We start from the raw sequence: 23,424 nt of genomic DNA, 5'->3' as shown, positions 1-23,424 counted from the left end.
TGTACTCTACTCAAGTCCATAACATATGATGGGCAAAGGAAGGGAAGGGAAGAGAAAGAAAAAGCAAGGAAAGAAGGCAAGAGAAAAGAAGGCAAAGGAAGGGAAGGGAAGAGAAAGAAAAAGGAAGGAAGACAAGAGAAAAGGCAAAGGGAAGGAAGGGAAGAGAAAAGGAAGGAAGGGCAAGAGAAAAGTAGACAAAGGAAGGGAAGGAAGGGAAGAGAAAAGGAAGGGCAAGAGAAAAGAAGGAAAAGGAAATGAAGTGAAGGGAAGAAAAAAGGAAAGAAGGGCAAGAGAAAAGGCAAAGGGGAGAAAAGGGAGGGAAGAGAAAAAGGATGGAAGAGGAAGAGAAAAGGCAGCAAAGGGCAGGATGGGAAGGGAAGAGAAAAAGGAAGGAATGAAGGGCAAGAGAAAAGAACGCAAAGGAAGGGACAAGAAGACAAGGATAGAAGGAAAGAAGGAAGAAAAGGGAAGGAAGGGCAAGAGAAAAGAAAGCAAAGGAAGGGAAGCTTAGAAGGCAGACCGTATTTTAGTTCTTGCGAACCACTGGTAGTCCGTGGACCACTGGTTGAGAGCCACTGTCTGAAAGGGAAGGGGCTAACTCTGGATCCCTCCCATAACGGCCATTTACAATATTCAAGCTGACCAGTCCTGACTAAAGAGGAAAACAGAGGATGTGTCTGTAGGGGCACAACGTTCACAAACTGGACATTTAAACCAAGGTGGAAATGGAGCTGGAAACTAAGACCAGAGGAACAAGTGATGGAATCACTTATGGTTTATTTCTTTTCAGACGAGGTGACAAGACTTAACTTAATATTTAACTCTCTGAATGTCAGGATGCAAAAAGATCAGCATTCTCCAAGCTGTTCTTTTCACACCTGACTACAACAAATCGGATAAATTTGGCTGGGAAGGCTGGTTTATGACAGGGTCTGGTCTTCAAACGTGGGAAAGGACAAAAGGAAAGGGAGGTGTGAATGGAGAAGAAGAGACGTGAAGGGAGGAGGGAAGCAACCACCCAATATACTGAGGGGAAAGAGCGGAAGACGGGCAGTAGAAGCTTTGCGGCCATTTTGGCAAGGCGGATTCAATAAAGTTTTCCATAGCTACAAGCTGTGTGAGCCTATCTTTGTCTCCTACACCTTCCAGGAACTGACACTGAAGCAGTGGTCCTCAACCTGTGGGTCCCCGGGTGTTTTGGCCTACAACTCCCAGAAATCCCAGCCAGTTTACCAGCTGTTAGGCTTTATGGAAGTTGAAGGCCAAAACATCTGTGGACCCACAGGTTGAGAACCACTGCTCTGAAGGATTGTCACACAGAGCTTTCTTTCTGCTGCTCCAGAGAACAGACCTCCAACTTACAGGTTCAAATGACAAGAACGGGGACTTCACCAAATCTGACGCAGAACTTCTCAAAGGGTCCTGTTTGAAATCAGACATTTACCCACAATGGCTGTTTTTTAGCCAGTATGTATTCTCTGGTGCCGGTCAAGGGATGAATTCTGAGTAAAACATTTTCCACATTCATGGCATTTATATGGCTTCTCTCCTGTGTGGACTCTTTTGTGTTTCACCAAGTCTGAACTGGCAGTAAAACATTTCCCACACTCCTGGCATTGGTATGGCTTCTCTCCTGTGTGGAGTCTTTTGTGTTTCACCAAGTCTGAACTGTCAGCAAAACATTTTCCACACTCCTGGCATTTGTATGGCTTCTCTCCTGTGTGGAGTCTTTTGTGGTTCATCAAGTCTGAACTGTCAGCAAAACATTTTCCACACTCCTGGCATTTGTATGGCTTCTCTCCTGTGTGGAGTCTTTTGTGTTTCACCAAGTCTGAACTGTCAGCAAAACATTTCCCACACTCCTGGCATTGGTATGGCTTCTCTCCTGTGTGGAGTCTTTTGTGTTTCACCAAGTCTGAACTGTCAGCAAAACATTTTCCACACTCCTGGCATTGGTATGGCTTCTCTCCTGTGTGGAGTCTTTTGTGTTTCACCAAGTCTGAACTGTCAGCAAAACATTTTCCACACTCCTGGCATTTGTATGGCTTCTCTCCTGTGTGGAGTCTTTTGTGTTTCACCAAGTTTGAACTGTCAGCAAAACATTTTCCACACTCCTGGCATTTGTATGGCTTCTCTCCTGTGTGGAGTCTTTTGTGGTTCATCAAGTTTGAACTGTCAGCAAAACATTTCCCACACTCCTGGCATTGGTATGGCTTCTCTCCTGTGTGGAGTCTTTTGTGTTTCACCAAGTCTGAACTGGCAGTAAAACATTTCCCACACTCCTGGCATTTGTATGGCTTCTCTCCTGTGTGGAGTCTTTTGTGGCTCGCCAAGTTTGAGCTGAAAGCAAAACATTTCCCACACTCTTGGCACTGGTATGGCTTCTCTCCTGTGTGGAGTCTTTTGTGCCTCACCAAGGCTGAACTGAAAGCAAAACATTTCCCACACTCCTGGCATTTGTATGGCTTCTCCCTGGTGTGGACTCTTTTGTGCCTCACCAAGGCTGAACTGAAAGCAAAACATTTCCCACACTCCTGGCATTTGTATGGCTTCTCCCTGGTGTGGACTCTTTTGTGGCTCAACAAGGCTGAACTTTCAGCAAAACATTTCCCACACTCCTGACATTGGTGTGGCTTCTCTCCTGTGTGGAGTCTTTTGAGCCTCACCAAGGCTGAACTGGAAGCAAAACATTTCCCACACTCCTGACATTGGTGTGGCTTCTCTCCTGTGTGGAGTCTTTTGAGCCTCACCAAGGCTGAACTTTCAGCAAAACATTTCCCACACTCCTGACATTGGTGTGGCTTCTCTCCTGTGTGGAGTCTTTTGTGCCTCACCAAGGCTGAACTGAAAGCAAAACATTTCCCACACTCCTGGCATTTGTATGGCTTCTCCCTGGTGTGGACTCTTTTGTGGCTCAACAAGGCTGAACTTTCAGCAAAACATTTCCCACACTCCTGGCACTGGTATGGCTTCTCTCCTGTGTGGAGTCTTTTGAGCCTCACCAAGGCTGAACTGGAAGCAAAACACTTCCCACACTCTTGGCATCTGTATTGTTCCTGACCTGTGTGAAATTTCTTGTGTTTCACCACACATTTTGCAGATACTTTCCCTTTAAGATGGCTTTTCCCAACATCGAGTGTCTTGTGAAGCACAAGTGCCATATTTTGGGTAAAACACTGCCCACATACATTGCATTTGTCGGGCCTTTCTCTGGCAGAACTTCCATCTTCTCTGTGGGCTTGCTGGTCTCGACGAAAGGCCCAGTTGTGTCCCAAATGCTTCCTGTACTTGGTGCATACATGGCTCTTCTCCCCGTTATCTACTGTGAAGAAGAACATAAACAATCATTCCTCAGTGTGAGTGATAAGGAAGTGGGATAAGAAGTGGACTGAAATGATCCTTAAAACAATATAGACCTAGAAGAAACAAAGATATGCCTGTTGTCCTTTCCCCTCCCCTTGTTCAGTGAAGATGGACCCTGGTTGTCTGCCTGGAGCCTCTAAGAGAGAGATGAGTAACATACGCTCCAGAGGCTCCCTGTTGCTCAGCCCAGCCCGGTTTTTTATTCCGTCTCCTTCTCTCTGGGGAATGGATGCCTTTTCCCTTCACATCCAAATGCTTGCCTTTTTCTCTAGCTTTAGACTTTACCAACTACCACCCATTTCACCATCCTTCCCTCCTTTTTCTTTCTCTCCCCCAATCCCAGTTCTCTCTTCCCATGCTCCCTTAAGGTTGGATTTTTCCGCTCCAACGTAGAAGATCCCATACCTAATTTCAGAGTAGAGCAGAGTCTCGATGATCCAACATAAACTGGCTGGCAGAACATTGGATAAGTGAAAATGTTGGATAACAAGGAGGGATTAAGGAAAAGCCTATCAAAGGTCAAATTGCATTATGATTTTACAAATTAAGCACCAAAGATCATGTTCTACAACAAATTGACAGGAAAAGCAGTTCAATACATGGTAACATTATGGAGAAATCACTGTATTTACAAATTTAGCACCAAAACATAGCAATGTATTGAAAGCAGTGACTACAAAAATATTTACTACTAAAAAATTGACTATAAATATAGAATTGCATAAAACAACACTGTTGGAAGTTAAATCCATAAAAAGTTCAGTCTTGTCAAGATTTTTTAAAATCTGTGACCCTTGCCTGCTTTTCCAGCGATTGCCATTTCTCCGCTGCCAAGTCTCGCCATCTTTGCGAGATCAACTTATTCCATTTCTTCTATCCTTGCCGAGAATAGCTTCCTGCAATAGTTCCTTTTGAGCTCTTCCAAAACGCCCTGATCCATCGGTTGGCATATGACGGTTACATTCGGTGGCAGAAACATCGCCTTCATGTCCCCCTCTTGAAGCTCCTCTGCATCAGGGTGTGTTGGGGCATTGTCTAGCAACAAAACCGCTTTCCTGGGCAGGTAAATTTCCTTCAAAAATTCCTCCGTGGAAGGAACAAATTCCTTAGGGCTGGGCTGTAGCACAACTGGTAAATCAACAGCAGTAATAAGATCCACCAACCGAAAGGTGGCCAGTTTGAAGCCCGGTCGGGGGTGAGCGCTCGACCTCCAACCCAGCTCACTGTTTACCTAAGCAGTTCGAAAACAGTTTACAAGCTGTAAATAGAGAAATGAGGTAACGCAAATTGTGGGGGAGGTATTTTAAAACACCATAAAGAACAAGACCAGAAATGCGGTGACCAAGAGGAAGGTGGAAGGAGGAAGTTCTGATGGCTCTTTGTCACAGAGAATGAAGCAACAGCACCCCTGTGACTGAATCTGAGCAGAACATCAGCCTCCAAGGCACCAAAAACCTGGACTTCAAGACTACGTACCTCCTTCTGTTTGTCTTATTCTGTTCTGTCCTGTCTCCAAACAGCATTGAATGGTTGCCGTGTATGTGTATTGTGATCCGCCCTGAGTCCCCTTGGGGAGATAGGATGGAATATAGTTATTATAATAATAATAGTCTTTTGAACATTTCACTGGTCATCAACAAACCTTTTTGATTGTAGTATTTAACAGGAAGAGCATTTTTTGAAACTGTTTTAAAGGCTCTTGGATTTTTGGGCTTCCCAATCATTGCGAGGTCCATTTTGTGGTTTGCTGTAGCACTGCTGCATGCTAACATTGTCAGCCTTTCTTTGCTGTGCTTTTAGCCAGGGGCTGCTGCTTCAGTTCTGGCTGCAAGACTCCTGCTCGGTAAAATTTTGCAATTGAGGCTGGTCTCGTCACAATCAAACATCTGATCACCCGTTAGGCTTTCAGTTTCAACAAAGTCTTGAATTTTTTTTCCCCTTGAATTTCTTTCTTGAATGCCTCTATTTCTTGAAAATTTGATGACAGCTTCTCACCACAAACACTTAACTGATGGATTCCATAACGTTTCTTCCACCAGTCGAGCCAATGCTTGCTGTAAAATCTGATTCCCCTTCATTAAATTCTTTTTGAAAACGCAATACCTTTTGCTGTAAAATAGGCCCTGAAATACACACACCTTTGTCTCTCAGCTGCGTAAACCAAACATACAAAGCTTCAATAACTTTTTCATAGTCACATTTTTCATTGTTTTCCTCTCTTTCAGCACACCATCGGTAACTTTGGAGAACACCATTTTTCTATCTGCAATCGATTCCATTTCCATTCTCCTACTGCTACCCGTTCGACACCATAGTTGTTGGCTACCTTCTGCCTTGTCTCTCCTTTGTCCAGGTTTCTGCTCCATGGATCCAACGACCTTCTTTCTCTTTGTCGCCATACTCACGCAGAAGAAAGCACATGCACAGATCAGTGGCCCTCCTGGCAGGTGTCTGGTGCACAGAGAGACCCACTGTATGTTGCTGCCGAGAGAAACAGCCGTGGATCCCGGTGGGAGACAGACTGCGCCGGATGATACATGTCACGCTTACTTCAAACGACCAGCATGAACACAGACCAAAGGTAGCTGTTATCAAAACCAATCTTTATTGAAGAACACACGACTTTGGAAAAGTCGAGAATGACATAATGTTTACACACAATCATTTTTATCACCTTTGCTACAACGTCACACCACACGTAAATATCATCACCAAACCCCACCCCACATATCACATTACTACCACTACAACACCAACTATTCATTAAAGCTGTTTTGATTCTCACTCCAAAAGTTCCCATGCTCCGGTGCCAGGTGTCTGCATGAGCTATCGAGGAGTGCTTGTTGTTATGGCTCCAATTCCAGAGCTTGCAGACTCAGCTCTGGGAATTGGCCCCATGACAATACAGATACACTTCTCCCATCAACTGCCAAATGGGACTCTTACACTTTATGGAAGTTGGCTGTAAATATGAGTTCCAAAGGGATAGATTTGCCTGACAAAGCTGTGAACGTGCAAAACCGTGACAGTAAAGAAAAGGTGGAGAACAATGATGAAGGCAGAAAAGGGAACAAAAAAGGGATGTCTGTAGGACTTGGCCAGATAGAGTGGCATCCACGTAACATCCCACGTGAGAGAGAAGAGACGGCCTCCACACCATCCCAGTTTGGGAGAAAGGACAAGACTGGACCAGAGGAAAGAGCTGCTGATCCATCTGTTGTGATTCAACCCCACGCTGCTCAAGTCTGCAGTCCCCAATGAGAAACAGGGAGCTAGTTTCAGAACAGGCTGGGGGAATCCCTCCCCCTTGTCTCCTGATTGACAGTTGGGATGTATCTATTTGTTCTTTCTCTGTTTCTTTCTCTCTTTCTCTCATTCTGATTAGTTTTGTAGAATAGTGCAAGATTTCTGACTTTTATATCTCCGTGTGTGCTGTGTGCATTGAGACCTCTCTCTGCTTGTGTCTCAGGAGAGATGTAGGGCTTGGAATTTTTCCCTCCCTTTTAAATCCGAGAAGAGATGGAAACAGAGAGTAGCTCAGACCCAGTCATTGACTATTAAGAAATGTAGTTAGTGTTTTTTGTAAACACTGGGCTGTATGGCCATGTTTTCTGGGCTGTATGGCTATGTTTCAGAAGTATTCTCTCCTGATGTTTGCCTGCATCTATGGCAGGCATCCTCAGAGGTTGTCAGGTATATGGGAAAAACAGATCTATAAACCTCACTAGCCTAGTTTCCAATATACCTCCCACCTCTCAGGATACCTGCCATAAATACGGGCGAAACGTTAGGAGAGAGGGGGAACCAGGAAGACAGTTCCATCTTGTCTACTGTGCCATCAGTTGGAGGCCCAACTGATGCTCTGGGGCCTTCCCCCTAGTAACATGCTATGCTAATAATATAATATTTATTACATATATATAGTGTATATAATGTACAATATAAAATACAGTAATATGTAATATATTTGAGAGAGGGGGAATATGCTTTGACTCCAGTTATGGTAATCTTCCCACTTGAGTCTGAATTGGCACTAATGTTATATTATTATTGTTGTTGTTGTTACTCTTATGTCATATATTTCTAACATAAGCCCTGCCTTACAGACCCTCAGTGACTGTGATGATTTAGGATAATACTGCCTTTTGAAACAGAAATCCCCATCAGTGAGGGAGCCTTACCAAGAGAGTCCACAATCCCATTCATCTCCTCCATGACCTGCTTGTGCAAGGCTTTCTGGTCCGGATTCAGGAGAACCCACTCCTCCAGGGAGAAATCCACAGCCACGTCCTCAAAGGCGATTGGGCCCTGGCGGAAGAAGAAAAGATTCCCGTCTCACATGGGAGCGATCAAGAAAAAGAATAACAAGAAATTCTTTAAAGTAGATTTACATTCCTGTTGGTTGTTTGAAAGGGAAAGGGCCAAGGCCTCCATGCCACAGTTGTAAGCTTTCTAGAGATGACGGGTTGGTCAGTCAGAACCATTTCTCAATTGATACGTAGAATCAGAAATGGAATCTGAGCATGTTCCAGCCTTTATTGTGGTGCCCAGAACTGGACACAGTGTTGTTCCAGGTGAGGTCTCCCCAAAGCAGAAAGAAGGACACAATATTCCTTAGGATGGAGCCCAAAATCCCATTGTCTTTTCATCTGCTGCCTCACATTGTTGGCTCATGTTCCACTTGTAGTCCTCTAACACTCCAAGATCCCATCATATGAATGCCTGTCAAGCCAGGTGTCGCCCACCCTGTACCTGTGCATGGCATTTCTCTCCTGCCTAAGTGTACTACTCTACATATATTCTTGTTGACATTAAGTGGGTTAGTTTTGGCCCAGCTCTCCACCATGTTAAGGCCAGAATTTTGAATTCTGATCCTATCTTCTAGACTGTCAGCTATACCTGCTAATTTGGTGTCATCTGAAAACCTGATACGCGTGTTGAGCAGTACTGGGCCCAGGACAGAACCCTGCGACACTCCACCCTTTGTCGCTCAAACCATTACAAATCCTCCGAACAGGAGTATTATCCAGCCCACTTTTTACTAGTTGTTTGTGAAACCATGGGAGGCCTTTCCAGAGGTCTCACTGAAAGCAAGATGTGCTACATCCACTGCATTTGCTTCCTCTACCAAGCTTGTAGCTCTACTTAAAAGTACATTAGTCTGGCATGACTTGTTTTGGAGAAACTCATCTTGTCCTTCAGTGATTACAGCACTTTTCCCAAGTGATTCCAGATGGCCTTCTTCATGATCTGCTCCAACATTTTTCCTGTTATTTAGGTCAAGATAACGGGTGACTTCAATGCAAGGGTAGGATCTAGTTGAATAAATGTGTTGAGAGAAGAGGGCCTGGATGAAGATCCCTTCAACTCTCTCCTGACACCAAAAGCCCGACACTCTAAGGACCAAGCGTGAAACCAAGCCGGAAAGTGCCTGACCAAAATGGCCACGCAGCTCAACCTGTCTCGGCTAAATGGACTTACTCAGTTTCCTGACTCTGGAGAATATACATTGGTCTCACCAAGGGGCTCTAGTGTCATAGACTATCTTCTGACTTCTCCCTCCATAGCTAGTGACATTGATTCATTTGCTATAGACAATTCCTTGCTTAGTGATCATCTATCTCCCACTTCTCCTGGTTTTGGAGAGAAGCAGCACTTCCCCACCTGGACAAGCCTACCCACAATACACCAGGCTGAAGCGGAACGTTAAGACAAAAGGGGTGTGCCTGGATATCTTGAACTCTTAGGAAGTGTTGTCCATAGAAACTATGATCATTGAAATCCCAGATTTCGAGGAGGCATCACCGGGTTTGAATCCCTTATAAAACCTATCTTTTAAAAACTATACGATTGGCAAAGAATGCCGAGGCAACCCAGGGTCAGATCCAAAAATTGGTTCGATAAAGAGTGCATAATAGCAAACAAACAGATCCGCTCCCTCTATAACTATTATCGATCCACATCAAACGATCTCCTCCTTATAAACATTCGGGAGTCTAAACAGCTGCTCCAACTGCTTATGGGACAAGTCAAGATAACTGGATGGTCATTGTTAGGGGACCTCTTTTTGGTCCATTCTTGAAGATAGAGACAACCTTTGCCTCCTCCACCCGGCTGGGATTTCTCCTGTTCCCAAAAATGAAGGAAGAGGATTGACAGTGGTTCTGGGATTACTGCTGTTAGTTCAATACCCTTGGCTGTAGTTCACCTGGCCCTGGAGACTGGGATTCATTGAGCGTGGCCAAGTATTCCTGGACCACTTCTTTACCCATTTTGGGTTGCATTTCCCCAGTTGCTCCATCTTGCTCAGGTAGAATACCCATTTCCTTTTGGGAGATCATGTTCTAACTCTTGCCTATCCCCGGTTAGCATTCCACCACCTTCTCCAGGCACAGACCCTACTCTTGGCACATTTTTTCATCTGACCTCATTTTCTGAGTTAGACCTTTTCCCTACTTATGCTGATTAGTTGTTTACATTCCTTGGTGATCCCCCCCCCCTTTCCATTTCCTGTACATGTCCCTTTTCAATCATAGCTCCGTTGAAATTTCTTTGCACATCGATTCTGGTTTCTTTAGTTCTCTCTTCATTTTTTCCCTCCTTGTTGGCACGGTTTGTAATTGTACCTTCCGTATTTCACTTCTAAGGAAACGCATTCCATCTTGTCTGTTTCAACAGATATTTGGCCATTAATCCTGGAACCAAAGGCACCCCGGCAGGCCCAGTCCTCCTCTCCCAGGAATCCTTCTGCTTACCTGACTCAGTCCCACTCCATCGCAAAGGGGGAGAAACGGCTGAGGATTCGGCAACAGCATCATTCCAGACCCTGGAGAGAGAGCAAGGGGTGGAAAGCTGGTCACAGAAACAGGCCTCAGAGGTGACCATTGCAGTCCTATAAAGAAACCGATGAGTTAGGGTTTAGGACTTTATCTCGCAAGCAGTGCTGTGAGGATGTTCGAATGAAACTAGTATTGGGCTTGGTGGTTCAACTGACTAAAGTGATTCTTTGCTGTCTGTTTGTCTTCCAGCTCAGTTTCAGGGCTCGGCTCAGCTTAGGGTCCCACCTGGGAAGACACTGAAGGCTGCGTTTTCTTGCCTATTGCAAGAAAGAAAACTGCAAATCAAACTGAAGTTACACCTCTAGCAACTGAATGCGTACATATAACAATAACAATAATAATGATGATAATAATAATAATAATTTTATTTCTTACTCGCCTCTCCTTGCAGTTCGAGGGTGGTTACAACATAATTTTAAAACAGAAACATTGTCAAAATTCAACAAAGAAAGATATATATATAGTTGTTATATATATATAACAACTATAAAAGATCTACATTAAAACTGCCTTTCTATAAAATACATATTAAGTCCATAAAACATCACACAAAGGACATGAGTTTAAGATATATACCCATCTCAAGGCCAAATGATCCGGCATGTTCACCTTCTGAAGCTCAAACCGTGGGTGTACAATCATCCCCCCAAAGCGGGATTTCCACTGGCACAAAACCCCAAAACTCCCAGAAGAGTTCCTTCTCACCCTGCAAGGCGGCAGCCCCGTCTCCTTCCCGATTCAGCTCCTTCTGCCTGAGACTCTGGGTGGTGTCTGGTGGAGATTCCTCTGGTGCAGGGACTTCCATGACATTATTATGGGCCTGAAAGAGCACAGAGCGTTCCAGAAGGAGTTTGGGAAAAGTTCAAAAATATCACAGACCTATAGACCTTTTTGGAAAGGTCTGAGATGGCAACCTAGTTTGGAACCAATGCCCCCCTCCCCCTCCCATCATTGTCTATGTTCTATCTTGAGTCGAGCATCAACCAAGCTGACGGTAGAGATGGAGGGGCAGAGCAGGTGGGGAGAGAGGCCGAGGGAGCAGGGCCTTGCTTATCCCCCACATCGGTCCCATCTTGGAAGAAAGGCAGGGTGTACGTTCAACCTGTCCATCAGTCCCCAGGTTAGTGAAACCCAGAGGGAATGCTCTCACCTGTCCTTCCTGCTCCTTGTCCTCGGCCCGACTCAGGAGGAAGCCTTCCGCCAGGGCCACCGCCTGGGAACAGGTCTCTGCCCCACACTCTCGGACCCAGCTCCCCATCTCTGGGGGCAGGATGCTCAGGAACTGCTCCAGGGTCACCAGGTCCAGCACCTCGGCCTTGGTGTGCTGCTCTGGCTTCAGCCACTGGCGGCACAGGTCGTGGAGACGACTGCAAACCCCTCTGGGTCCTTCACCCTCTTGGTAGGAGGACTGCCTGAAGCGCTGGCGCTGTGTGTCCGAGCTGTCAAGGTCCACACTCAGGGACTCATGTCTGGTTCTTTCCCAGGATTCCCCACTGCCCCCAGGTCCTGCTTCAGGCCCACGTGAGTTGGGTCTCTCCATGTTGGAACCACTCTGGTGAAGAACCCAACAGTATCCAAGATGCTTTTCCTTCCTCTCCTTTCTTTCAAGGGAAGGAAATCCCTCCACAGGCTCTACTCCCAAATTCTCAGCCAAAAATCACATTTCCTCTGTGAAAGAAAGGCAGAAAGGTTGTGGGACCAGGCTTTTGAGCAATAGTAGCAGCAGAAATGACAACTATATGATCCAAGGTATAATGACAGACTGCGTTTGGACTTGAAATGTATATTTATAAAGGTTTGAATGTAATTTAATTTAAATGGAATTTTGAAATGTGATTGTAGTTGTTTGATATATGTGTTTCATATTGTAAGCAGAACCAACTGCTACAGACAAAAAACAAGCCAGCTGGGAAGCTGCATCAATTTCTTCTGAAAGATTTTACAATTGATGAAGAAATTAAAAAACCTATGATTCAGTGGGTGAAAAGTCTAGGCTGAGCAATACGTCCACGAGAATGGGAAGAGCTCTGGTAAAAATGACTAAAATTTACAAGGAGTCACACAATTAAATAAAATTTCAACAAAATGATACATAGATGGTACATAACTCCAGAAAAACTCTCAAATACACACACACACATGATATGTTGGGACTTGCCCAAATTCTAACGAATTCTGAATAAAAATCCACACAGACATGGAAACTATTCTAGAGTACAAAATCCCATTAAAACCATAACTTTTTCTACTGGGAAACATCAAGAAAGACTCTTTCTTTATATGACAACAGAAGCAAGACCTGAATACGCAAAACTATGAAAACAACAAGACATGCCAACACCAGAAAACTGGATTACAAAAGGTTTTGAAATGGCCAAATAGGACAAACTAACTTTAGCTGTACAACAAACAAATACACAGAAACTTCCAAGAAGAATGGAAGCCATTCATTGAATTCACAAAGCAAAGGAAGATGGCCACAGCAGGATCTGTTGACTAAAATATTATTAATAGTATACAGTTACATTTTGTACTATTTCTGAACTCTTTATTCAAGAGACTTTGAATAATTGACCTATCAGCACTCTTTGATTAGAACACAAAAGGTTGCTAGCCTTGTTAATTAGGTATTTTAGAGCGACAACATATATATTAATACATATTTGTGTAGTGTTTAAATAAAAGAAGATAACAACGTAACATAGTGAATTCTTACCCACACAATCCTAATTTACTAACTAATGGAATTGATATTTTAGATCTATATGGCAGTCGTTATGATATGAAATACATGCAAAGAACTGGAAAAGAAGGCGGGAAGGAGAGTGGATAGTGTGGGAAGGCAAAGTCCTGAGGACAAGAGTGCATTCGTTTCTGTCACAGAGGACATTTGGATCTTCCAAAACTTTAGACACTGTCTATAATACTAGGAAGACAAGGCTTCTCTTCCCCCCTCCACCCCCTTCCTTTTCCTCATGATACAGAAGACATTGATATAGTTCTTTTAAAAAATATAGACACCCCTTGTTATACAGCAGACGCATAATATTCAATATTCAAAACAATTCTACAATACATTTTTGCATCCACTGTTATTTTCACCCATATATATATATATATTATCCCATACCACCGTGTGTGTGTCCCCCGTCCCCCCCAAGCAATTTCTTTGATACCTCATCTGTCCCAAATTTCGTTTCCTCTTGTGGAGGTCATTCTCCATCCCTCCATCTCAGGCCAGGAAGGAAGGAGTGAGAGATGGAGGCGGGACACACAAATAAAGTTGTTGCTGAGGTGTTCCTGCGAGTATCTTTGTAGATCTTAGGAAACTATTTCTTGATTTAAGGCATTGACATGCTGGCTGATATCCAAAGAGGGGATGGGCCAGAGATGTCACTGCCTTGGTCCTTTCATTACAGGCTGCTACTTCCCCACAGATGTCAGATGGTGCCATAATCATCATAATAATAAATACCATTTCATTTCTAGACTGCCCTCTCTCCCCAGAGGGACTCAACAGTATCATTTCTCCCGTGGTGTGGGGCGCAGACATCCTGTGAGGGTGCGGCATGTCTCATGAAGAGCCACGTCCACTGTTTGAACGTGGTGAGATGTCTTCCCCACTGGGCCTGTGAATTCAGCAGCAGAGGAGCCAAGCGCCTGTCTTTCCAGGGCCTGGTTGGGATCCCCAGGTTGTGCCAGTCAGCTTTTGTACTATGTGATTTCTACCACCCACTTTTGGCTTGAGAGTCAAGCAGGGCTTCTTGTTGATTGCTGTCTTGTATATTGTTCCTGTTTTGTATGGGATCTTTCTGTGAGCCACGCCGAGTCCCCTCTGGGGGAGATGGTGGCAGGATACAAATGTTGTTGTTGTTGTTGTTGTTGTCCCTTTGTCTGCATGTCCCTCTGTTGTGAATGTCCATGCCAGCTGATCCCTGGGGGCCCCTCCCTTTCCGAGCGCCCTTCCTTCCTTCCTTCCTTCCTTCTCTTGGTCTGTTGACCTCCCTTCCCCAGTCCCTTGCTCTCTCTCTCTCTCTCTCTCTCTCTCTCTCTCTCTCTCTCTCTCTCTCTCTCTCTCTCCGCAGTCTTGAGGTGGAGGTGAAGGTGAGGCCTGCGGGGCCTGAGGGGAGGCCTTCTGGGAGTTGGAGTCCAAAACCCCGCCCCGGAGGGAGGCCCGGAGCTTGCCCAGGCCTGGCTGAGAGAGAGAGAGAGAGAGAGAGAGAGAGAGAGAGAGCGGTGGTGGCCTGTGTTCCCAGGGAGAGAACGAGAGAGGAAGGCCCGCCTGGGAGTGGGCCAGGCCCGGGCCCTCCTCGGCCTCCCCTCCCTCCCTCCCTCCCTCCCTCCCTCCCTCCCTTGGGCCTTGGCTCCTCTTGGGCCCTCGGGAGGAGGCCTGGCAACGAGACTCACCAGGACTGACGAGGCGGAGGACGAGGCCGCAGGCTCGGGCTCGGAGAGAAGGAAGGAAGGAAGGAAGGAAGGAAGGAAGAAGGCAGGCCCCGCCCCTCCCCGCCCCTCCCCCCTCGCTCCCGGCTCAGGCCTCGGCCTTCCCAACGGTCACTCAGCCCGTCACATGACCCGCGGGCGGGAAGGCCAGGGCGAGGCTGCCCGGAGACTGGTGACGCGGAGAGACCAGGCCGATCCCCATTGGCCCATTTCTGGAAGGACCCTTCACGGCCCAAGGGCGAGGGGAGGGTCGGGGGCGTTCCTGCCCGGAGACCGATGACGCGCGAGAGGAAGGCGGGTTCCCATTGGCGGACCGTGAAGCGAAGGGGGGAAGGCGGGGGGGGGGGGGGGAGAAGCGCCTAGTTCCCTCAGGCGAAGCCCCGCCTTCCACCCTTTCCTGTGAGCGCCCTTCGAGGAAGAGGGAGGAGGAGGAGGAGGAGGAGGAGGAGGAGGAGGAGGAGGCCTTTCGGGAGAGAGAGAGAGAGAGAGAGGAGCAGGTCAGGGGCAGCTGGGGGAGGGTTCGGGGTCCCTGCTGACGGGCCTCCCTTCCCCGTCCGGCCTTGGCCTGTCTGTCTGTCCCGGGGAGGCTGCGGCCTGCTCGGCCCTCCAGGCCCTCTGCGCATGCGCCTTCCAAAACGGGGCAGCCAGGTTGCTGACACCACCCCCCCTCCACTGACTGACAGCCTGTCACTGGGCACAAGTCAAAGGGCTGGTGATGGCCTTTCAAGCCCTGGATGGTTCAGGTCCAGACTGTTTGGCTGATCCCATCTCATGGGCTACGCTTTTGGGATGTTGTGTTTTAGAGGCACTGATGTATTAATTCCTTGGGATTGGAATGCATTTGATTGTATATTGTTGGGATTGGTCCCCATAGAAACCACCCCAAGTTCCCTCGCAGAGATGGCGCGGGATACAAAAATAAAGTTGTTGTTGTTATTATTATTATTTGAAACATAACAAGATGAGTCCACAGCAGACACTCTGCTGGCTGTCTTGGATCACACCTCGGACACTTCCCCAATGTCTAGGACTGTGTGATGTATCGGCGAGTAATGCGTGCCTCTCCCAATAAGGTGGCCTTCTGCAGCTGGCAGAGGGTAATTTTGTCAGCGCCGATTGTGTTTAAGTGCAGGCCAAGGTTTTTAGCCACTGCACCCACTGGGACCACCTTGACTGGCTTGTGCCAGAGTCCTTGTAATTCGATCTTTAAATTATCATGTCAGCTTTTCTAGTTGTTTCTCCTCAATCCTGCTGTCACCTGGGATGACAATATTGACAGTCCATACTTTTTTTTAACACGATCGTGAGGTCAGGGGTCTTGTGCTCCAAAACCCTGTCTGTCTGAATTCGGAAGTCCCAGAGTAGCTTGACATGTTCATTCTCTGTAACGTTTTCGGGCTTGTGATTCCACCAGTTCTTTGTTGCAGGCAGATGGTATTTGTGGCACAAGTTCCAATTAATCATCTGAGCAACGGTGTTCTGCCTCTGCTTGTAGTCTGTCTGTGCAATCTTTCTGCAGCAGCTGAGGGTGTGATCTATTGTTTCATCTGTTTATTATTATTATTATTATTATTATTATTATTATTATGGAGCTCCTGATCTGCTGAACTGCTGTTGTTGCTGCTTTTCCCTTTTTGACGGCTTTGTCCTTTTTTGGAAATGGCAACAGACGCATAACCCGGACCCTTCCCTCGGCAGAGAGGGCCGTCCTGCGGAAAGAAGGGCGTCTGCAGGGAGGGATTGGCGGAGGCCGTGCAGAAGACGCTCCAGGCCGAAGTGGAGAAGGAACAGCAGGTGCCAAAAGGTGAGGCGGACGTGGGAGTGGCATGGGTATCTTTAGCTGAGAGGGAAAGAAAGGCCGAGGGGACAGGAGAGCCAATATGGGGAAGGATGTCCCACTGAGGAGAAAAGGGCAAGTTTTTCCTGCTACTCTGGAGACTAAAATGGAAAGCAGTTGATTCACATTGTGGGAAAGAAGCTTCCAACTAAACATTGGGAAGCATTTCTGGATGGCAAGAGCAGTTCAGCCGTGGAAGCCTGGTCCCTTCTCAGGAGCCTCCCTTCCCAAGCCCTGGCCTTCCACTTCCGGGGACTCCATGTCCCAGAATCCCTGATCTTGGGCCAAGGCAGCTGAGGCTTCTGGGTGCTAAAGTCCAAGAAATCCCAGAGGAATAGAGTTTGGGAATCCCTGCTCAAGAGAGTGGAGGGAATAATGATAATAATAGTAATAGGAATAACTTTATTTCTAACCCTCCCTCTCTCCCCAAAGGGAATGGCTCTCTTGGACTACAACGCCCAGAAACCCTCCTGGCATCAGGGTTGGAGGAACCTGGGAGTTCTATCCCAAGACAAATATCTCCCAAGTCCTTGAGGAGGAGGCGGGGGAGGGGGAGGCGGCAGCCTTGGCCTAGGACTGAGACACGAGGAATCCCCGAAGCCAGAGGGTTGGGAGAGACCCCAAGGGCCACCCAGCCCCACCACCTTCTGCCAGGCAGGGAAACACAATCCAAATCCTCCCCCAAAGACTCTAAAATCAATGTGTTGTCAAAGGCTTTCATGGCCGGGATCACAGGGTTGTTGTATGTCTTTCGGGCTGTGTGGCCATGTTCCAGAAGCATTCTCTCCTGACGTTTCGCCCACATCTATGGCAGGCATCCTCAGAGGTTAAAATCAGTAAATAAAAATCAACACTCAAAAAATGAGAATTGCAGGCATGAAACAATGGGTCAGCTAACACCTCCCAACAAAGGATTCCCCCAGGCAGAAAGCAGGCAGGCTTTGAAAATGAAATTCAGTGTCAATCAAGGTGGCCAGCTGCAACATTCACACTTGCCTCAGGCAGACAAGAGTTCTTTCTCCCACCCTTGTCATTACACAGATATATAAACCCCACGTGCCTAGTTTCCAACAGACCTCCATTATGAAAACGGGTGCCTTTTGGGAGATTGGAATGGAGTGATTTCACCAAAGAAAGACAAACTCTCGGGGAGGGGGATGCAAAGAATATACTGTATATACGCAAGTATAAGCCTCTCCTCCTTTCCCGTGCAGCGCACAACTTCCTCTCCTCGGCACTCGTCTTTCCCACTTTTCTTTATTCGTATACACACTGCATTTCCCCCAAAATGTATAGTTAAAATAAACTATGGTGATTATTGGAAGAATATATAAGCACATTTACATTGAAGAAGCTTAGAATAATAATTTAATCACAGTTGGAAAGTCTTAAATTGCAGTTGTATGTAAATATTCAAAAACATTTAACCTTCTGATGCCTCCATTAATCTAATTTTATTGCTATCTATTTTTATTTTGAAATGTACCAGTACCTGCTGCATTTCCCACCCCGTCTTATACTTGAGTCAATAGTTTTTCCCAGTTTTTTGTGTTAAATTAGGTGCCTCGGCTTTTACTCGAGTATATACAGTACACAATTTTCAGAAAGACAAAATACTTTCTCTAGAATGGAAAAGATATGGATATCTGCCAAACTCAAAACCTGTTCAAAAGACAGAACTCCTACCCAAAACTATCTCAGATCATAATCCAGTGACTCTAGTAATTAAAAAGAAAGTAAAAAATGGCCCTTCCCCATTTCGGCCCATTTCGGCACATGTTGCACTTTGCCTGGGTTCTATGAATTAGTCTCCAGTGTTAATATTGTATGTTTTATGTTGATTTAACGATTGTTTTTACTGTAATTGATGTTTTTATTGGATAACTGTTTTATTGCTGTGTTTTGATATTTGATTGTTTTATCGGGCAAGGCCCCATGTAAGCCGCCCCGAGTCCCTTCGGGGAGATGGGGCGGGGTATAAAAATAAAGTTATTATTATTATTATTAAAAACACTTAGATGGCAGCTGAATGAATCACTACTGCAAAAGGAGGACGTAATTGAGAATTTGAAAGAAAAACTGAAAGAATATTTGGAACTTAATTTAAATCAAGTTACAGATATTCAAACAGTATGGGATGCCAGTACAGCTTATATTAGAGGATACTTTATAAAATGCAACACTGAAATGAGAAAGAATAGACAGAAATATTTTCAGATAATTTCAGATGATATTAAAAAAAGAACAGGAGTTAAAGAAAAATCCTTTGAATTCAAACATTCTAACTCAGATAAAACTCCTACAAAAGCAATTATTGTGTTACTAGTTAATGAATTGGAAACTAAAATAAAGAATGCAAAAAAAAATATTTTGAATCAGCTAACAAACCAAGGAAATAGTTAGCATATACGTTGAGGAAAGAAAGCCCAAAAATGTAATTGTCAATTCTTTATTTATGTATTTATTTATTTATGACATTTCTACCCCGCCTTTCTCTACCCTGAAGGGGACTTACTGTTAAGATACAACATGACGATAAAATATTAATAGATGATATCAATATTCAACAGGCTTTAAAACATTATTACATTAATTTATATAAGGCTGACCACATATCTCTACAAGACATTGAGAATAATTTAATTCAGCGAAAGACGCCAAAAATAAAGGTTCACAGTTCACAGCCTGTTATGCCTTCAGCTTTGCTGCATTGTTGGATTTTAATCGGTAGGGTTGGATTTTATTTTGTGCAGAGTATCTTTGCGCACCGTCCCCTTTGGACCTGAGGAGGGATAGTTTGTTGTTAGGCAAGTGTTAAAGCATTTCTCACCAGGCAATGGGCTCACCCTCTTCCCCTGGGTTTGTTACAGCACGAGACTTGTTTTTCATGTTCCATGAGATCTTTCTCTGTTCAACTCCTGAAGAGATTTTCCCCTCATTTGTCTGCAGGTAACTTCTGAAAAAGCTCTGCAAAGAATACGTTGTGAGAGCTTTGCCCAAGGAGTGCTCTAAGTCTAAAGGGACTTCAAAATACACAGCAATGACAACAAGAAAAAATAAGTAGTAAAAATATATTTCAAGCTACAAACCTATGCAGTTAAGAGGAGGAAATAAGATTGTGCTGAAAAAAGAGAGGCTTGGGAAAGCGAGCAGAAGGCTACAGCAATACAAAGACTGTGCTGCTCAGGAGGTTATATCTGTGAACCCCTGGCATAATATTTGAATTATAAATATAAAAGAATGGCAAGTCCTCTACCTCCCTATCCTAGATCACACACAGGGGAGAAGTTACATCAGTGTCTGGAATGTGGGAAACAATTTGATTGGAAAAATTCTCTTACTGTACATGAACGGACCCACACAGGGGAGAAGCCCTATAAATGCATGGAATGTGGAGAAAGCTTCAGTCGGAGTGACAGTCTACGTTCCCATCAAAGGACCCACACAGGGGAGAAGCCATATGAATGTATGGAATGTGGAAAGAGCTTCAGTCAGAGTGGACATCTACGTTCCCATCAAAGGACCCACACAGGGGAGAAACCCTATAAATGCATAGAATGTGGAGAAAGCTTCAGTCGGAGTGACAGTCTACGTTCCCATCAAAGGACCCACACAGGGGAGAAGCCACATAAATGCATAGAATGTGGAAAGAGTTTCAGTCAGAGTGGACATCTACGTTCTCATCAAAGGACCCACACAGGGGAGAAGCCACATAAATGCATGAAATGTGGAGAAAGCTTCAGTCAGAGTGGCAGTCTACGTTCCCATCAAAAGACCCACACAGGGGAGAAGCCACATAAATGCATGAAATGTGGAGAAAGCTTCAGTCAGAGTGGCAGTCTACGTTCCCATCAAAGGACCCACACAGGGGAGAAGCCGCATAAATGCGTAGAATGCGGAAAGAGCTTCAGTCACAGTGGCAATCTACGTTCCCATCAAAGGACCCACACAGGGGAGAAGCCATATAAATGCATAGAATGTGGAAAGAGCTTCAGTCAGAGTGGACATCTACGTTACCATCAAAGGACCCACACAGGGGAGAAGCCACATAAATGCATAGAATGTGGAAAGAGCTTCAGTCAGAGTGGACATCTACGTTCTCATCAAAGGACCCACACGGGAGAAGCCACATAAATGCATGAAATGTGGAGAAAGCTTCAGTCAGAGTGACAGTCTACGTTCCCATCAAAGGACCCACACAGGGGAGAAGCCATATAAATGCATAGAATGTGGAGAAAGCCTCAGTCAGAGTGGCAGTCTATGTTCCCATCAAAGGACCCACACAGGGGAGAAGCCATATAAATGCATAGAATGTGGAAAGAGCTTCAGTCAGAGTGACAAGCTACGTTCCCATCAAAGGACCCACACAGGGGAGAAACCCTATAAATGCATAGAATGTGGAGAAAGCTTCAGTCGGAGTGACAGTCTACGTTCCCATCAAAGGACCCACACAGGTGAGAAGCCATATAAATGCATAGAATGTGGAAAGAGTTTCAGTCAGAGTGGACATCTACGTTCCCATCAAAGGACCCACACAGGGGAGAAGCCACATAAATGCATAGAATGTGGAAAGAGCTTCAGTCAGAGTGGACATCTACGTTCTCATCAAAGGACCCACACGGGAGAAGCCACATAAATGCATGAAATGTGGAGAAAGCTTCAGTCAGAGTGACAGTCTACGTTCCCATCAAAGGACCCACACAGGGGAGAAGCCATATAAATGCATAGAATGTGGAGAAAGCCTCAGTCAGAGTGGCAGTCTATGTTCCTATCAAAGGACCCACACAGGGGAGAAGCCATATAAATGCATAGAATGTGGAAAGAGCTTCAGTCAGAGTGACAGTCTACGTTCCCATCAAAGGACCCACACAGAGGAGAAGTCACCTTAATGCACGGAATAGGAACAGAGCTTTAGAAAAAGTTCAGCATACAGTAGACATCACAGAACTCATGTACCTCTAGAGGAGACGGGCCTTTGAGTTTCCGAATCTATAAAAACACATTGGAAGGAAAGAGGAAGGCCAGCACCTTGCTCTCTCTCCACCATGAATCGGAGTTTGTGTGGCCTTGGTTGACGGCTACTGGGAGCAGGTGTCGCTCAGAATGGCAGCAAGCTTGGAAGGGGTTCACCTAACCTCCTCCGCAAAGAGACACATCGCAGGCTTCTAGGATGATGTGTGAAGGTTTGCTGAAATGAGCAGCAGCAGAGATCTCTGGATTAAAGGGTTCTGAAAAAGAATAGCTCTTTGGTTGCAGATAACGTCGTATCTTCATACTCCTGCCTTATTTCTTGGCTCTTCTGCATTCAATGGCATCAATTGTTTCCCATGCATGTGTACTGTATGTACTGTGATCTGTCCTGAGTCCCTTGGTTGAAATTTTGGGTGCTAGCCCTGTACTTTTAACCCTTTTCTGGACTTTGTTGTATCCTGAATCATTGACTCTAAATTCTGGACTGACGTCTAGGTTTCGTATATGGACTTGGACTTTGTTTGTATCCCTGACTTTCTGGCTTGACTTTGGGACTCTAAATTCGGTTTGTACTCTTGATTTCTTGGTTGTTGTTTTATCAACTCAGCTGAATGAACTCCTGGCATGTGACTGTTGGGACTGTGACCTTGGTTCTTGTTAATTTTCACTCCTGACCTGTATCTGCAGTACTCAACTTGTCCGCAATAATTGGACTCTTGACCTGCACTTGTATTCATTGTTCCTTCAACTGTGTTGCTCCAATTATTTTAGCTCAGTGGCTCCCAACCTTTTTTTAAACTAGGGATCATTTGACAAGGGACCACTCTCCAAAATTAGTACCAGAAGGGTTATAAATCAGTTTTTGGTCAACTTTAGATTTGGTTTGGTTATTTGGAGTGATGATTCAGAAAATTGCATTGGATAGACCACGTCAGCTCTCATTCCTGATATGCCATCCAGTTAGTCGTCATCTGCTCGCCCACAGAAAACCATATTTAATAATCCTCAGGACTATAAGAGGGTTTCGCGAGACCAGTCACTCTCATTGTAATGGTGTAGTAACTGTGAGGCTGTGAACCCTATTTTAGTTCTTGCGGACCACTGGTGGTCCATGGACCCCAGGTTGGGAACCACTGTTTTAGCTGGACTGAAGACTTTAGTTTTCCTATAAAATAATATGGTCTTGGCTTGTCTTGTGTTTGTTTAATAAACCTCAGACTTTATACCGAGAGAGCCCTGGAACATGAGACCATCAGCCTTGCTTTGTGTGTACTTATCCCTGTGTAGAGTGAAACCCTTTCTGGATATGAGACTGTTCAATCCCCACCTTTGGCAAAGGGTCCATTAGGACACACAGTATCCCTCCCCAACTGCAGAGAATGGAAGACAAAAAATGACTACAACGACTGATGAAGATTCATGAATCCGTTGAGATGGACATATTAACTACATTGATGAAGTATAGTACCGCATTGAAAGGAAATAAGAGTAAATAGAGATACAAATCATATAGTGAGTGAGTTTTGTAAATTAGCGTTTGATGTCAGTTAGTTTTGTTCTTATTGTGCAAGGTGTGTGTCCTTGTTCCCTTTATATTTGTTAAATAGTCCTTTTAAAAAAAATGTACCAAAATTATTATTTGTATAAAATATTGTTTTTAAATACCAAAATTGTAATTTGTGTAAACCTAGTGGTGCCCAGGTGAGTTGAAAAAAGCATTTGTTGGCTGGGTTATTTGTCGACTGGGTTCAAGGCTCTCTGGCTAAGGGTGAACTACAACTCCCATATGCAAATGGCAGTCACCCCAAACCCTGCCAGTATTCAGTCGGCCATGTTGGGTTTGTGGGCCATGTTTGGTCGAGAACTGTAGTCGGGTGGGTTTGGTGCTCTCTGGATGGGCATGAACCACGACTCCCATATTGCAAAGTCAATCGCCCCAAACCCTGCCAGTATTCAGTCCTATTGCAAGAA

General features: G+C 45.2%; 2 protein-coding genes and 1 pseudogene across 5 annotated transcripts in view; 1 reads left to right on the top strand and 2 right to left on the bottom strand.

The window, feature by feature from the left end:
• LOC134294949 (zinc finger protein 208-like) overlaps positions 1-5,807 on the bottom strand; it is an 81,277-nt gene extending 75,470 nt beyond the window's left edge. The window contains exons 1-2 of the mRNA XM_062966888.1: positions 4,162-5,807; positions 1,466-3,322 (exon numbers count right to left, since the gene is read on the bottom strand). Coding sequence (XP_062822958.1) covers positions 1,466-3,322; positions 4,162-4,207 — 1,903 coding nt within the window. The 5' untranslated portion in view covers positions 4,208-5,807. The remainder of the gene's footprint in view (positions 1-1,465; positions 3,323-4,161) is intronic.
• The window catches only part of LOC134292290 (zinc finger protein 709-like), a 45,661-nt pseudogene extending 22,546 nt beyond the window's left edge, over positions 1-23,115 (top strand).
• Positions 5,950-14,992, bottom strand: LOC134294946 (zinc finger protein 24-like). 4 transcript variants are annotated; one of them, XM_062966885.1, is made up of 4 exons: positions 14,610-14,992; positions 11,353-11,870; positions 10,908-11,022; positions 5,950-10,189 (listed from the first exon to the last, which is right to left on the bottom strand). In XM_062966885.1, the coding sequence occupies exons 2-4, from the start codon at positions 11,740-11,742 to the stop codon at positions 10,053-10,055; spliced, it is 642 nt and encodes a 213-aa protein (XP_062822955.1). In that variant the 5' UTR covers positions 11,743-11,870; positions 14,610-14,992; the 3' UTR covers positions 5,950-10,052. The 4 variants fall into 4 exon arrangements, with proteins under 4 accessions (XP_062822955.1, XP_062822954.1, XP_062822952.1 ...); XM_062966884.1 differs by lacking the exon at positions 14,610-14,992 and adding an exon at positions 13,379-14,540; XM_062966882.1 differs by lacking the exon at positions 14,610-14,992 and adding an exon at positions 13,678-14,540.
• Positions 23,116-23,424: the final 309 nt, after the last annotated feature.

Source organism: Anolis carolinensis, unplaced genomic scaffold (assembly GCF_035594765.1).
Source record: "Anolis carolinensis isolate JA03-04 unplaced genomic scaffold, rAnoCar3.1.pri scaffold_38, whole genome shotgun sequence".
NCBI lineage: Eukaryota > Metazoa > Chordata > Lepidosauria > Squamata > Dactyloidae > Anolis > Anolis carolinensis.
Note: the sequence above shows the minus strand (reverse complement) of the source record. Positions and strands in the feature narration are given on the sequence as shown.